A 15,502-nucleotide genomic window follows, 5' to 3' on the forward strand; every position below is an offset into this window, starting at 1 on the left:
CTCCCTGATCACTTCGGTATAAATAACCCTATATCTAACTCGTTTAGTTTTGGGTGTTACAAACAACCGTTATGGGAACAAAACTATAATACTCTCTTTAGCAACATTTGTTGCGAGAGTATAAAAAAAAAGAAATCTTCTGCTTAACAACACATTACTAACTAATTAATAATTATGTTTTTAATAATGAACTGACTTGCAAAAAATAATAATAAAATAAATAACCAAAATGGAAATGAAATACATAATATATATAAAAGTATTGTATTTATTTTGCTTTCATAAATAAATCCACATAGCCCTCTTATACATCTTGCTCGCTGGCGGGCAATGGCCTGCCGATCACTGCTTCAGAGAATAGATGATTATTATGCATTTTCACTCCTTAAATGACCGCAATGTATGGTTAATTGCCAATATCGGTTTTCATCTCATATATTTAGCTCTTGTCTTTTCGTATATAATAATGTATTTGCTTTGCTTATTTATCTTCCATCAAATCTATACCTGGCTTTCTGTTCACTTTTTCATATAATATATTAGTACGACTGGGAGACCACATTCTTTAATTTATTTATTAAGATAATTATGAAATATTTGTTGTGTTCATAATAAATACATAAACTTTTAAATAGCTCCACCGGTGTTTATATATTCCATTTCAATCTGATCAATAGGTTTACGGGCGTAACGTTTTGGCAATTCCCAATCTTCAATAGCTGCATTGCGGGTAGTATCCACCTACAAAAACGAAAAATTATTATTAAAGTAAAAATAAAATAAAAAGTTGAATAGAGCTAAGTTGTTGACAAAACTTTATATTTGACATATAAGAAAGGACTGTTTCGATGTAACCGAACGTACTTTTGCAATTTGCAACACATTTCGTAACTAGTAGTAGTGTGCGTTTTAAACAAACCCTGTCCTTTTAAAACAGTAACAAATCCCGCTATTGTTAACTACTTTTTGTGGAAAAAACCTAACTATTGTGAATGAAACAACGCGATGAACTGCCAATGCCTCTAGTTCAATATGCAAGCTATGATAGCTTATGACAAGCCAACATAATTATGTTGACTAAAGCAGCTACTACATAGCTCGCGAATGCGAATGCGAACGTTTGACAGTTGAGTTGAATACACATGTTCTTATGAGATGAGCTACATAGCTTTCGCATGTTTTCGCAACCAACGCTCCGAATTTCGAACTCGGATTCGAAGACGCACAGAAGTTGAAAATTTTCAACTTTCAGCAACCTTCACATTCTTAAGAATAGCAACCAACATTATGTTTCTTACAATCTTGTATGTTTTAATTATTTAAGCTCGTTTTCTTCGATACAATATAAGTATTTTGGAAAATATAATATTTATTAATTTAATAATAATAAATTTCTCAAATATTAAAATTAATTTTTAAAGATTAGGGGTGATGAAGTTTTAATAAACAAGGTAGATAGTGTAAATTTTCCTTCCGTTGCTTAATTCGATGTTTTCTATGTACACTAATTATAAAAATCAATAAACATTTGAAATCACCGTCCATATTATTTAGGTCGTTTTCAAACTCGCAAATAAAAAGTGTGTATGTCTGAAGGATCAAATTTAAGATATGATTTGGCCACAGCCTAAATGAGTCAAAAACCATATCTCAGGAACTACTGGACCAATTTATATGAAATTTGGTCCATGATATTTTGATGCCATTCCAATATTTTCATGTCATTCTAAAAGGACATGAAAAAATAGTATCAAAAAACTTAATAACAAACATGTAATCCAAAAGAGAGTTTTATTTTGAGCAAAAAATATAAAAATCAAATATAATGATTATTTATGATTTTTATTTTTTTTGCTCAAAAATAATGACTATATATGAATTTTATTTTTTTGCTCAAAAATGATGATTATTTATGATTTTTTACAAGTTACTCAAAATTAATCATTAACTGTGAACAAAATCATAAAATTCTGTATTTAAAAAATCATTGTGGAAATGGATAGATCGTCCAAAAAGGATTACAATGACGTTATCCTTTTGTTTGTCTGACGATTCAAAGTGATTGATTTTTTTACTTAAAAATCGGAACGATAATCATTATTTACGGTCCCTGATCCTCAGCGTATTGTGCCAACTATAACAACTAATCTCATGGCCTCCACCAATAATGATATTGGGTGACTATAAATACCAAAAAACATTACGAACAATTAACCTAAAAAGGATTCATTAAACTTCTAAATAATATCTAAGAAATTAGTACGTGAGTCGCTAAGGATTATAGAAAATTAACCAAAATTTTTAAAAGAATGTTTACCGTGTTTTTTTTTTTACGAAAATAAGCAATCGCGATCAATTAATGTAGCCAAAAATTTACATCACTCAAACAAGCCAGTGGCTATAGTATTAGATCTTCAGAAAAAAGGTTTCAAAGCTATAAACGCACTCAACAAACTAAATTGGAAAACTGAACCGAAACTACCCAGCAAGTCATGTGTACTGAAACTCCAACACATTCAAAGAAATTTTAATAACACCACTACATACACACATATGCAACAAAGGGCAAAATGTGCATAAACAATTACCTCAACTCTTCTCTCGTACAGCACCCTGAATGATAGAAAAAACAACCCAAGTTCCCGTGTTTGAACAAGTTTTGTTTTGAGTCATGGCTGCTTGTGAAGTATTATTTTGCGTGTTTTATTTAAATCAGTGATCTGCAGCCTAATTAAAGTTTAAATCATTGAAGCACGCATTTTTAAATAAGTAAAACGTAAAATAAAAGTTTTCTAAAGCCAAAATAAGAAATTGAAGACGGTGATACAGTAATACTTCATCGCGTTGTCAATTAGAAGCACGCAATAGAAGCTTCGCCAACAATGGTCAACATCAAGGGCGAAACCATTGAATACGTAAATAATTGTTGAATATAATAATAATATCTTGCCTTAAACTCTAATTAATTTTACAGATATTTCAAACCTCATACGCGCGTTAAATGTACGCAACCTAATTGGTGTCACTTATGGTAGCAGCGTAGAACTTTCGAAGCGATGGAATATGTGCTGCAAGCAAATCCAGAACTATGGATGCATACGCTGCTACATCGAACACAAATCATTTACACACTAGATATTCGGTTTAATGTCACTTTTTACGTGCAATTAATCCTTTTGGTCAACACAAGCACGGGAAGAATTGAAACGACATGGTTTGGGTGCTTTTGTAACCATGTAACCATTTTGCCAACGAGCTGGAGGGCAAAGCAGTTGCAGTATTTTTGGACTTACCGGCACCTCAGTTGGCCGTGCCATTAGCAGCTTAAACACAGAAATTAAAGGGTAAATTTAAGTGAATGTTTGTGATCATAGAAATTTAAAAACTTCTTGTATGTTTAATTAGGACTTTTTTCATCCATTTTCACCTTGCATTGAGGAATCATAATGTTGTTGTATCCCTTTACAAGGACATGGATTCGCCGAAATTAGTACAATGGAAATACTACAGCAAGAGCATGGATGTTAAGACTAGAACGTTGCCCATGCTAGATTTAAAATTCCTGAAGTATAAGGTAATTATTATCATCATCTATGTTGTGGAAATTAAATATTTACTTTATATTTTATAGAAACCCTCCTCACAGAAATTGTATAAATCTAGTACTAGTGAAATTAATGAAAGAACAGATCTTACAAAAACTCCTAAAGAAACCAAGAGTTCTCACATAATGTGCGCAGCTTACACTTCCGGGCCGCTCGGGGTATTTGACATTTGCCACTCTCCCTCAAGCCTTTGTCAGATAGCAAAAATTGTTCAGCTATTCAATACGTTATTCATATGTATATAGTGTAGTACGATAATACATGTATAAAGTAAATATAATAATGTAACGAAAATGGCACCAGAACAAACTAGAATCTACAATCGAAATCGATAACTTGCCAGATGTATCTAGAGATCGATATTCGTAGTTGCCAGAATATTCGAGTGACGATGTATCGCTTACAATCGACTATATAAGGGCTGTCGGACTGGCAGCAACACACAGTTCTGATAAGAGAGTTGTCGAGTGTGGACAATTCTAAGGAGAGAGCAAAGTGTAAACAAGTTATAAGTTAGAGTTGTAAAGTAGAGTATTGAGTACTAAAGTGTTAAGTTATAAGGAATTAGAAATAAAGATTAGTGTATAGCCATTAGAGTGTGACTTTTATTTGACAATCCAGTGATCGAACTCAGGGTAGAGTTTTAGAGTAAACGACAGATTTTGGAAATCCGTTACAATTGGTGTCAGAAGTGGGATTGACAAATAAAACTCCATAGGAGATAATGGCCAAATTCAGCGAATTAAGGATACCACAACTCAAAAGAGAGTTGGAACAACGAGGCTTAGCAACGAATGGTTTGAAATCAGAATTGCAAGCCCGGTTAAGAGAGGCAATGGAAGAAGAAAACATCAGTGTGGACGAATTTGTTTTCGAATCGCTGTTAGAGGAATCGACAAAGAAAATAGAGGAAAAGGAAGATAATCCATGTTCATCAGGAGTACAGGACATGAAGATGGTTTTGTCTGCATTGTCACAGATTTCGTTGCAGTTGACGGAGATGAAAGCAGAGCATTCGCAGTTATCAACGCAGATATCAGCTCAAATATCGGTACAGTTAAAAGAGCGGAAGTCGGAAGCGAATGGGATATCTTCACAGCTGGAAAAGCATGAACAAATTTTATTAACACAGACCGAAGCGAATGATGCGTGTATGTCAAAGCCTTTGGAAGCGCAAGGGCAAGTTTTGTCAACACAGTCGGAAGCGAATGGAGTGTCTTTACAGGTGAAAGAGGAGGAGGATGAGTCAATGGATGTGGCCTCAAATAGAGCAGAGGTGTCAACACAACTGGAAGTACATGGAGAGAATATGTCCACACAGTTGGAAGCGAATCAGACGTATATGTTAAGACCTTTAGAAGCGCATGAAGAGATTTTGTTAACACAATTGGAAGTGAATGGGATGTCCTCACAGTTGATAGAGGAGGAGTCGATGGAGCTGACCTTACAAAGAGAAGAGGTGTCAACACAGCTGGAAGTGCATGGAGAGTGTATACCATCACAGGTTTCGGCACAGGTGTCGACACAGTTGAAGGAACAGGAGGTGCATAAATCGACGCAGGTGATCCCAGAGGAAACAGACGTGTTATGGACAAAAGATTGTGATCTGAAGGAAGAAGACTCTCAACAACATGAGCCTCCAGGTGTGAAACGTCCAAAGAAAGAAGAAATAGCTGCAGAACGTCCAATCGCAAAGGTACAGTGCAAAAGTTTCAAGTTAGTGGCTGGTTGCTTATATCGATGGTGGAAAGGCAAAGGAGAATACTGCTCCCGAACTCTCGTGATTGTTCGAAACGAAAGATCACCTAAAGTTCGCTACGAGATGCACAAAGGTCCAAGTGAAGTGCACATAAGAATCACGGAAACCTTGGGAAGGTTGAGGAATCAGTTTTGTTGGGTTGGTTGTCGTAAATCAATGAGAGATTGCATTGCAGCTAAAGTGTCGATATCCAAGAGTCATGGTCAGATGAAGCAGTTCAGTTCGGGAGCGCCATTTGATGGATTCGCCATGGTTGCAGCTGCTCCATTACCTACCAGTGAATCAGGAAACAGGAATGTTTTGTTGGTCAGGACAAATGTGTGCGCAATTCGTAGTAAAGAGACTGACGAGATGACGGACGTGGATATCAAAAGTCGGGAAGTGTGCCAGAAGCTATATGTCCGGAAAATATGTGAAGCTGCATCGCATCCACGATCCGACATCATGGTGGAAAGATTCATCCGAAATTTGGAAGAGCATTTTAGAAAGCTGGTGGACAGGTATCGTCACAGATACAGAGGACGTCCATATATCTATGTTCCTGGAATCAACGGCGTAGACCACTGCGAGGATAATTTTTGGTTACTAATTGATTTAAGGTTTAGGATTAATGCTAATCGAGAAAGAAATGCTAAAGAGGACAACAGTGTCCTAGAAGACGAGATGAAATGAAGAAATGCTAAGGGTTTGGTTCTGGAAGTATGTCTAATCGGGACGATCAGACTTAAGTGGAGGGCAGTGTAACGAAAATGGCACCAGAACAAACTAGAATCTACAATCGAAATCGATAACTTGCCAGATGTATCTAGAGATCGATATTCGTAGTTGCCAGAATATTCGAGTGACGATGTATCGCTTACAATCGACTATATAAGGGCTGTCGAACTGGCAGCAACACACAGTTCTGATAAAAGAGTTGTCGAGTGTGGACAATTCTAAGGAGAGAGTTGTCGAGCAAAGTGTAAACAAGTTGTAAAGTAGAGTATTGAGTACTAAAGTGTTAAGTTATAAGGAATTAGAAATAAAGATTAGTGTATAGCCATTAAAGTGTGACTTTTATTTGACAATCCAGTGATCGAACTCAGGGTAGAGTTTTAGAGTAAACGACAGTTTTTGGAAATCCGTTACAATAATAACACCTAAATGGCATGATACATAATTAATTACTTTGTTATTAAATTCTCATTTCGGGTTTTAGTAGAACTAACCGAAAATTGCTGTTATAATTTCAAGGCTTTTGTGGGTCGCAGTACTGAAAGTGTACGTGGAGTTTTCGTTCGCAGTTTTGGGTCTTGCATTCGTGATTATACCAAGATCATTCCCCGAATTGTGCAAGGGGTATATATAAATTGCTAAATGATGAATGTAATGTGCAAGAAAGGGATGAACGATCACACGTACACAATAGTTTCGGGTACTTTTGTCAATTTGCCCTTAAGAATGGCATAGAAACTTTCATTGAAACTGCTAGTACCGTTCCCTGGCATTTCACCGAAGAATTCGCCGGTACCTGTCTCTCAGGGTATAAATAAAATATTTGGAATAAAAATATGAAAAAAAATATTTCATTCTGTTGTTGTTATTGTTTAATGAGACGCGTTCGGTTTCGGTTTCAAAATAGTACTCGAGCTCTGGTTGCCCAGAGCTCCTTTATTTATAGAATATTCTTAGCCTAGTTCATGTATGTGACACACACACATAGTTGTATTATACATGTACATATCTTAATCCTAATTTACTGTACATAACTGCATTATGTACACATAACTTAATCTTAAGTGTTCTCAACGGCGACAGCATAACATAACAAATCTCTTATCTGTTCGTTAGTTTAGGATCATTTGTGATCCTTTACAATAAGCAGTGTAATGTTTGTATTGCAGTATTTGTATTGTACTACAATCTCTATTCAATATCCCGAACATGTATTTCTAGTGTTGATAGAAATGGGCAATTGATAATACATTTCTATGTTTAGCGATAATGCACATAAATATTCATAATATGATATCTCTATGCATATAATTTACAAAAATATCCGTATATCTGTAGCCGTTAAGAACTGTTCAGATTTCTGAGGCTGTAAAGCAGTCAAAGGTCATACCACAATAAATTGTGCCAATCATATGGGCATACTTACAATCACTGTGGCAAACAAGCAAGATTTGTGAAATGTGCAGAAAACATAAGAGCATATAGTGTCAAAAACCTGCTCAACATCAACCAAAATGTTGGAATGTGGTGAGGCTGCCAACTATAGAGGATGCGTAGTTGCAAAAGATTCGTGACCAAAGAACTGTGGCAAAGAAAAACGACCGTCGCGTTAAAAACTCGGCTGACAAAGATGCAAAAGGTTTTTCAAAAAACACAACATCCCAATCAATTGCCACAAATAAAGTTACAACAGCAAATGGGATTAGTTATTCGCAAGTTGTGAAAGATAGCACTTGCTAATATCGGAGACCCATTTCAGCAAAGAAACTCATAATAAATTTAGAAATTTTGAAACGTATCATGCACAACATCCGAACAATTATGCACGAGGGCGAGCCGCCATTATAATAAGAAGCAATATTTAACACCACCAAGAAAACTGCATATTTAGTTGAATTTCAAGCAACAACTATAATCAGCCCTATTCTGTGCACTTGACAAAATAACAAAAAAGTTTAAAATTTTTTTAGATTTTTATCAAGTAAGAACTTTTTTGGTATTCTCTGACAATTTTGATAAAATAAAAAGCTTCAGTACACACATTTGTTCCCCATACGTGTGGGAAACAAAATAATGTAAGCAGAAACAGCTGATTCTGGCCAATTATATTCGAATTGAATTGAAAAATTCATTTGAATTATTTTTTAACGTAAGTTTTCAAATACATTTCAATATTTGTTGCAAAATAGTTAATAATTTAACTTCAATTTCGCAATAAATCCATTGCTCTTGGTCTAGACTTTTCTTAGGGTGCTCCGAAGCTGGCATTATTTTTCATGCAAAAGGCTGTTATTTGGATGAGTGTTTGTTTTAACCGAGCCTTATTCAGTGTGGCTTCGTTGATAAGTTTGGTTTATGATTGACCAAAGAGTTATCAGCCTATCTATCCGATTCTGATGTCGAGATATCGACTAAAGCCTTTCAGACCTGATGCAAAGTATTTGGTTTGGTTTCACAACTCCATTTACTCTATATAGATGACAGGGTTATACCTAACCAAACAGGGAGTGCCGCGCGTAAATAAAGTTGATTGATAATCAAATGGCAGAGCCTATATATTCACTTTTCCATCCCAGATCCCCCTAATCTTTTGCTCCCCCTTAAAGCCACAGAATACTACATAATATAATCCATATACATATGTCCTTTATAATATATTTAAAACTATTTGGAATGCAATTTTGATTTAGTTGGTTGTTATGTTTAGCTTCAGAAAAGTTCCTTGGGGACTACGAAATCTAAACTTTGTTCTTTGTCGGCAAAAATTTGCTAAACTGTAATCGCATGCAATATATAGAAAAAAATTTCGTCAATGTTACCCTCATTATCCTCATTTTTTATACAAAAAACGGAAAAATAAGCTTCTTAATATATTATAAAAACGGCCATCCACATGTTCATATTTTTCCTCTTTGTATAAAACTAACGACAAAAGTAAAATATCTCCATTGCAACAAATTCACTTTCACAGCTATCCACAGCGAGATATTTTATTTGCCAAGAGCATTTTACTTCTTAACAACTTATAAAGAAAAGAGCTTTTTATTTTAGACACAGAATACGAAATGCTTGATAAATTTAAATTTTTTACAAATTATAAATTTGTTGAATTTGTAAAGTGCACAGAATAGGGCATAGAATACAGCGGTTTACAGTCCTCCAATCTTCTTCTTCTTGACTGGCGTAGACACCGCTTACGCGGTTATAGCCGAGTCCAAAACAGCGCGCCACGTATCCATCCTTCTGGCAGTTTGGCGCCAATTGGTTATACCAAGCGAAGCCAGGTCCCTCTCCACCTGGTCCTTCCATCGGAGTGGAGGTCTCCCTCTTCCTCTCTTCCTCCTGCAGCGGGTACTGCATCGAATACTTTCAGAGCTGGAGCACTTTCATCCATTCGAAGAACATGACCTAGCCAGCGTAGCCGCTATTTTTTTATTCGCTGGACTATGTCTATGTCGTCGAATAGCACATAAAGCTCATCGTTCCATCGTCTGCGGTATTCGCCGTTGCCAATGTTTAAGGGACCATAAATCTTCCGCAAAACCTTTCTCTCGAAAACTCTTAGTGCCGTCTCATCGGATGTTGACATCGTCCACGCTTCTGCACCGTAAAGTAGGACGGGAATAATGAGGGACTTGTAGAGTTTGGTTTTTGTTCGTCGAGAGAGGACTTTACTTTTCAATTGCCTACTTAGTCCATAGTAGCACCTGTTGGCAAGAGTGATTCTGCGTTGGATTTCCAGGCTGACATTGTTATTGTTGTTAATGCTGGTTCCCAGGTAGACGAAATTATCTACAACTCCAAAGTTATGACTGTCAACAGTGACGTGGGAGCCAAGACGCGAATGCGCTGACTGTTTGTTTGATGACAGGAGATATTTCGTCTTGTCCTCGTCCACCACCAGACGAATACGCTTCGCTTCCTTATCCAGTCTGGAAAATGCAGAACTAACGGCGCGGGTGTTGTTTCCAATGATATCGATATCATCGGCGTACGCCAGTAGCTGTACACTCTTGTAGAAAATTGTACCTTCTCTATTTAGCTCTGCAGCTCTTATAATTTTTTCCAGCATCAAGTTAAAGAAGTCGCACGATAGTGAGTCACCTTGTCTGAAACCTCGTCGTGTATCGAACGGCTCGGAGAGGTCCTTCCCGATCCTGACGGAGCTTTTGGTGTTGCTTAACGTCAGCTTACACAGCCGTATTAGTTTTGCGGGGATACCAAATTCAGACATAAAGGCAACTCATTTTCGTGCTGTCGAAAGCAGCTTTAAAGTCGACAAAGAGATGGTGTGTGTCGATCCTATTTTCACGGGTCTTCTCCAAAATTTGGCGCATGGTGAATATCTGGTCTGTTGTTGATTTTCCAGTTCTAAAGCCACACTGATAAGGTCCAATCAGTTTGTTGACGTTGGGCTTAAATCTTTCACACAATACGATCGACAGAAGCTTATACGGGATGTTGAGGAGGCTTATCCCACGGTAATTGGCGCAAATTGTGGGGTCTCCCAGCGGGTACTGCATCGAATACTTTCAGAGCTGAAGCACTTTCATCCATTCGAAGAACATGACCTAGCCAGCGAAGCCGCTGTTTTTTTATTCGCTGGACTATGTCTATGTCGTCGAATAGCACATAAAGCTCATCGTTCCATCGTCTGCGGTATTCGCCGTTGCCAATGTTTAAGGGACCATAAATCTTCCACAAAACCTTTCTCTCGAAAACTCCTAGTGCCGTCTCATCGGATGTTGACATCGTCCACGCTTCTGCACCGTAAAGTAGGACAGGAATGATGAGGGACTTGTAGAGTTTGGTTTTTGTTCGTCAAGAGAGGACTTTACTTTTCAATTGCCTACTTAGTCCATAGTAGCACCTGTTGGCAAGAGTGATTCTGCGTTGGATTTCCAGGCTGACATTGTTATTGCTGTTAATGCTGGTTCCCAGGTAGACGAAATTATCTACAACTCCAAAGTTATGACTGTCAACAGTGACGTGGGAGCCAAGACGCGAATGAGCTGACTGTTTGTTTGATGACAGGAGATATTTCGTCTTGTCCTCGTCCACCACCAGACCCATACGCTTCGCTTCCTTATCCAGTCTGGAAAAAGCAGAACTAACGGCGCGGGTGTTGTTTCCAATGATATCGATATCATCGGCGTACGCCAGTAGCTGTACACTCTTGTAGAAAATTGTACCTTCTCTATTTAGCTCTGCAGCTCTTATAATTTTTTCCAGCATCAAGTTAAAGAAGTCGCACGATAGTGAGTCACCTTGTCTGAAACCTCGTCGTGTATCGAACGGCTCGGAGAGGTCCTTCCCGATCCTGACGGAGCTTTTGGTGTTGCTTAACGTCAGCTTACACAGCCGTATTAGTTTTGCGGGGATACCAAATTCAGACATCGCGGCATAAAGGCAACTCATTTTCGTGCTGTTGAAAGCAGCTTTAAAGTCGACAAAGAGATGGTGTGTGTCGATCCTATTTTCACGGGTCTTCTCCAAAATTTTGGCGCATGGTGGTCTGGTCTGTTGTTGACTTTCCAGGTCTAAAGCCACACTGATAAGGGCCAATCAGTTTGTTGACGTTGGGCTTTAGTCTTTCACACAATACGCTCGACAGAAGCTTATACGTGATGTTGAGGAGGCTTATCCCACGGTAATTGTCGCAAATTGGGGGGTCTCCCTTTTTGTGTATTGGGCAGAGTACACTGAGATTCCAATCAGTCCTCCAATACATCAAATAAAATGCGATAGATACACAGAACTGATCAATAGCCACAAAAACCGATGCGAAACATACCCATTGGGGCTCGAGACTTATAACCACAAAAGGCAGAGAAATATTGAAAGCTCTTCAAATGACTGGGGGCAGTACTATTTCTATGGAGACAACAAATTACAGGCCAACATATCCACTTAAAACACTAGATCTTATTGATTTTCTAATCATCAAAGATATCTCACAAAACTATATTTGCATAGAAAACGTTTTGGATACCTCTGACCATTTGCATACATATATGTATATTAGACCCTACACCAAAGTGTTGTTATTAAGAAACCATCACTTGCACTAACAAATAAAAACACGGACTGGGAATATTTTAAAGAAATGCATAACACAGGCCAACACTCAATTTGCTTCTTTGAATTTATCAACTGATTCTAGTTAATTTGGGTGCGCAGAATTCAAATCTGTAATCAGTTTGTCTCTATCAGCTCTAGTTTTCATGATATAGCTTTCCACTTAACTTATGGCCTGAAAAAATTAAGTTCAGTGGAAAGCTCAGCGCGTCCAAATTAACTAGAATCAGTTGATAAATTCAAAAAAGCAAAATTTTTTTTTTTTAATTTTGTCTGGTTGTGTAATCCAATCAGAAAAACAAATAATACATGGACCAAAAGCGTTATAGAGAAAGCAAACGTTTTTACGGAAAAGTGTTTTTAAACCACAGATACAATCTCTGCAGATAAAATGGAACCTCATAATTACACCAACCACACCGAAACCTCCCTCGTAACTGACTATAATGAAATTTCATCTACAATACATTTCTATTTACTGGAAAGCCGCAGAGATGATTATGTTCAACAAACCTCAACAAACCTGAAAAGTCAGCCCATGAAAATGGAAAAAATCGTCTTAACAACATAATAAAAGAGACGAAGCTGATACCGGTGCATCAGTTCGGATTTCGAAAAAATAACACTCCACTACTGACCAAGTGCATTGAATCACTCGAGTTATCGAAAATCCTTTTGAAGATTAATATTACATATAGCACATACACAGTACATAAACGGTGTACAAATACCATATCACATTACTGCGAAATACCTACGTATGGCACTAGTTACAAAACTTAGATGTAGTGCATATATTAAAAAGAAAAAATAACAATTATACTTACAATTTAGAAACATGTATTAGCTATTGGGTACAAACTCTGTTCTATCCACATTCAACTTTTATCTACGATCTCGGTCATGAAAGGGGCCTGTTACACGTTCAATATTAATCGTGATATTGGGATCGCGATCTATATTGAATATTGATGAATTGCGGGTGAATACTTCGCGACTGCTAGATGTTCAGTGTATATTACGTTAATATTTATACGATGCTAGGTTGTGTTTCATTGAAAAAATATTTTAAAAATATATTTGTTTATTTTTTCGTACATTTTTTTACAAAATGTCCGAAGCGAAGCGAAGCGATCATTGAATCAAACATCATTTATAATATGCCACAAGACAAAATTAGAAATGAAGTTCGTAAACCTCATGCTGTCAGATAGAACGATATACCTCCTCATCGCGAGTGCTAATACTTTCGATTTGCAAAGAAAGTAAATGAAGACTGACTACAGAAATGATCCTGTGAAGTAAAGTCTTAACTTTCTACGGCCAACGCAGAGTATTTCTACCAAAAGTCATACAAACTAGTTGAGAATTCGCAGAAACGAAAGAAAAATAATGCGTAAAGTAAAGAGCATACAATCATACAAGTGCGTACACATGTGAATATGTCACCAACCAAAAATTGAATCATTGTTCTAGAAAAACAAGAATTGCTCAAATACCATAAGCAAGGCAAGTGCTTTAAGTTCTCTGCTTTACTCTCATTCATTCTCTCTCGCGTTAATTGTTCAACGCTATAGGTTGCGATAATTGTTTAACGCTATTCCCTATCCATTGAAGCGTTAAACAATTATCGCAACCTTTTCCGAAGTCGTATAAGAAGTATAACTTCAAAAAAAAAAATTAATTCAAAAAATCAACATACAAATTTTTATGGTTAACGCACCTCTAAATTTGGTTGAATCAGCTGTTTTATCTGGATATGGGTACGGCAACTATAATTCAACTTTTAAGTGTAACAACATGCAAACAATCGCAAATGGTTACAACGGATAAAATGACTTCTGAGTGATGATTTTAATGAATAAATTCCAAGGTTTTATACAAATAATTATATATAAGTCGGTAATAATTGATGCGGTATTCGCGAGAAATATAGATAAAATAGATGGAGAACATTTCATATCGTATTTTAGTCCAATTGTAACTATTATAGATATCAATCCGTCAGAACCCAGAAATGATAATTGATTTGGACTTTGCTTTATAAAATGTGCATAATAAATTTATAAAATGTGAATTTAAGAAAGAGTTGGTCACCCCACCATATTTTTATCCTTTCCTTATCGCTATTTTTCTTTCATACAAAATGATATGCATTTCTTGGAATATCACTAAGAAATATAACTTCTTCCGCGCGTAGGGCCTCCACGCACTTTTTTTAATTATTTGGAACTTTCTAATTGAACACAAAAACTACAAATGCTGTTATGGGTATAAAACCTATAATCGAGTATAGTAAATATTGTTCCGGTTACAACAATTGGATATAGGGTTATGTTATAGCACCTATAATTCAACCTTAAATCCCGTTATCACGAAAATTAGAATAGGAACTCTGACATTAGATGTAAAAAAATTTAACAAAATTACTTATTCACTTTGTGCGTAAAGCAATTCACTTAAAAAACTTGTCAGGTGAAAGCAGACTTTATTGGTTAAGTGTATATTCTTAATCTGGAAACCTCCTCTTTCCAACTACACCCATTTTAATCCCGAAATTGTGGGATAGTATACTAATGTTTCCTCCAAATAAATTGTAAGTTAAATATTTCAATTTCCATAAATGCACAAACAAATACATCTACATATGCATATTATGCAATTAAAATCTTCTGATACTTACTGGAAGATGTTCCGTTCTACCGGTAGGAACAAGGCCACCTTTACGAAATTTAATGAGTGAAACGCGAGGCTTCACGGCTTGTACAATCATGCTTAAGCGTACCATTCTGTCACAGACAGAAATAAATTAATAAACACAATATTATACAAGATATTTCTCTTGTAAATATTAGGAATTCTATACAACCAGTGATAACCAGTCATCGAATATTATTCGATTGTTTCCAACCTAATATCACGTATCTACTTAAATATTGGTTGCAATCTTCATAACCAGATACATATGTGTGTAAGTAACCTACCCTGCAAGACGAATAAAATTACTTTTCTTATGGTCCAGTGGCTACTAATAAAAAAAGCTTGTACGATTTTCGTGGTCACTCTTATTCTAGCATCAGGAAAAAGGTGACCACTTCTCCTCCTTTACAACACGTCGGCGTGATTATCTTGCTCGCTCTATCTCATTAATTTTGGGGAATTTTGGAAAATGCTTCATATGTCTTTCAGCTCTAATTTTTCTATTGTCTACTCTGTGGTTAGCAGAGCCGTCTGATGTCTATTGTTTGCTTCATCATGTCCCATGGTCACACCTTAGTCACAGAAAACGGTCATTTGTCTGGTCACCGTGTCGTTACTTAAATTTGGTTCAGTAGTCACCTCGACC

At 36.5% G+C, this 15,502-nt stretch overlaps 2 protein-coding genes and 1 pseudogene across 2 annotated transcripts; 1 reads left to right on the forward strand and 2 right to left on the reverse strand.

The window, feature by feature from the left end:
- Positions 1-250: 250 nt before the first annotated feature.
- Positions 251-15,086, reverse strand: LOC105219902 (uncharacterized). The gene is made up of 2 exons (XM_011196248.3): positions 14,840-15,086; positions 251-741 (listed from the first exon to the last, which is right to left on the reverse strand). The coding sequence occupies exons 1-2, from the start codon at positions 14,942-14,944 to the stop codon at positions 628-630; spliced, it is 219 nt and encodes a 72-aa protein (XP_011194550.1). The 5' UTR covers positions 14,945-15,086; the 3' UTR covers positions 251-627.
- Positions 1,412-6,452, forward strand: LOC128922634 (uncharacterized). Its single transcript, XM_054233815.1, has 4 exons — positions 1,412-2,915; positions 2,975-3,344; positions 3,406-3,574; positions 3,632-6,452. Exon 4 carries the CDS (start codon positions 4,330-4,332, stop codon positions 6,034-6,036), a length of 1,707 nt encoding a protein of 568 aa, XP_054089790.1. The 5' UTR covers positions 1,412-2,915; positions 2,975-3,344; positions 3,406-3,574; positions 3,632-4,329; the 3' UTR covers positions 6,037-6,452.
- Positions 13,282-13,467, reverse strand: LOC114805027 (small nucleolar RNA U3; annotated as a pseudogene).
- Positions 15,087-15,502: the final 416 nt, after the last annotated feature.

The sequence above is a fragment of the Zeugodacus cucurbitae genome, chromosome 6, assembly GCF_028554725.1.
Source record: "Zeugodacus cucurbitae isolate PBARC_wt_2022May chromosome 6, idZeuCucr1.2, whole genome shotgun sequence".
Taxonomy (NCBI): domain Eukaryota; kingdom Metazoa; phylum Arthropoda; class Insecta; order Diptera; family Tephritidae; genus Zeugodacus; species Zeugodacus cucurbitae.

Bases quoted from the DNA above. Each gene is read 5' to 3' on its own strand.
- LOC105219902 (XM_011196248.3), bottom strand. From the start codon at position 14,944: ATGGTACGCTTAAGCATGATTGTACAAGCCGTGAAGCCTCGCGTTTCA. The intron at 742-14,839 runs GTAAGTATCAGA...TCGTTTTTGTAG, and splicing joins GTAGAACGGAACATCTTCCA to GTGGATACTACCCGCAATGC.
- LOC128922634 (XM_054233815.1), top strand. From the start codon at position 4,330: ATGGCCAAATTCAGCGAATTAAGGATACCACAACTCAAAAGAGAGTTG.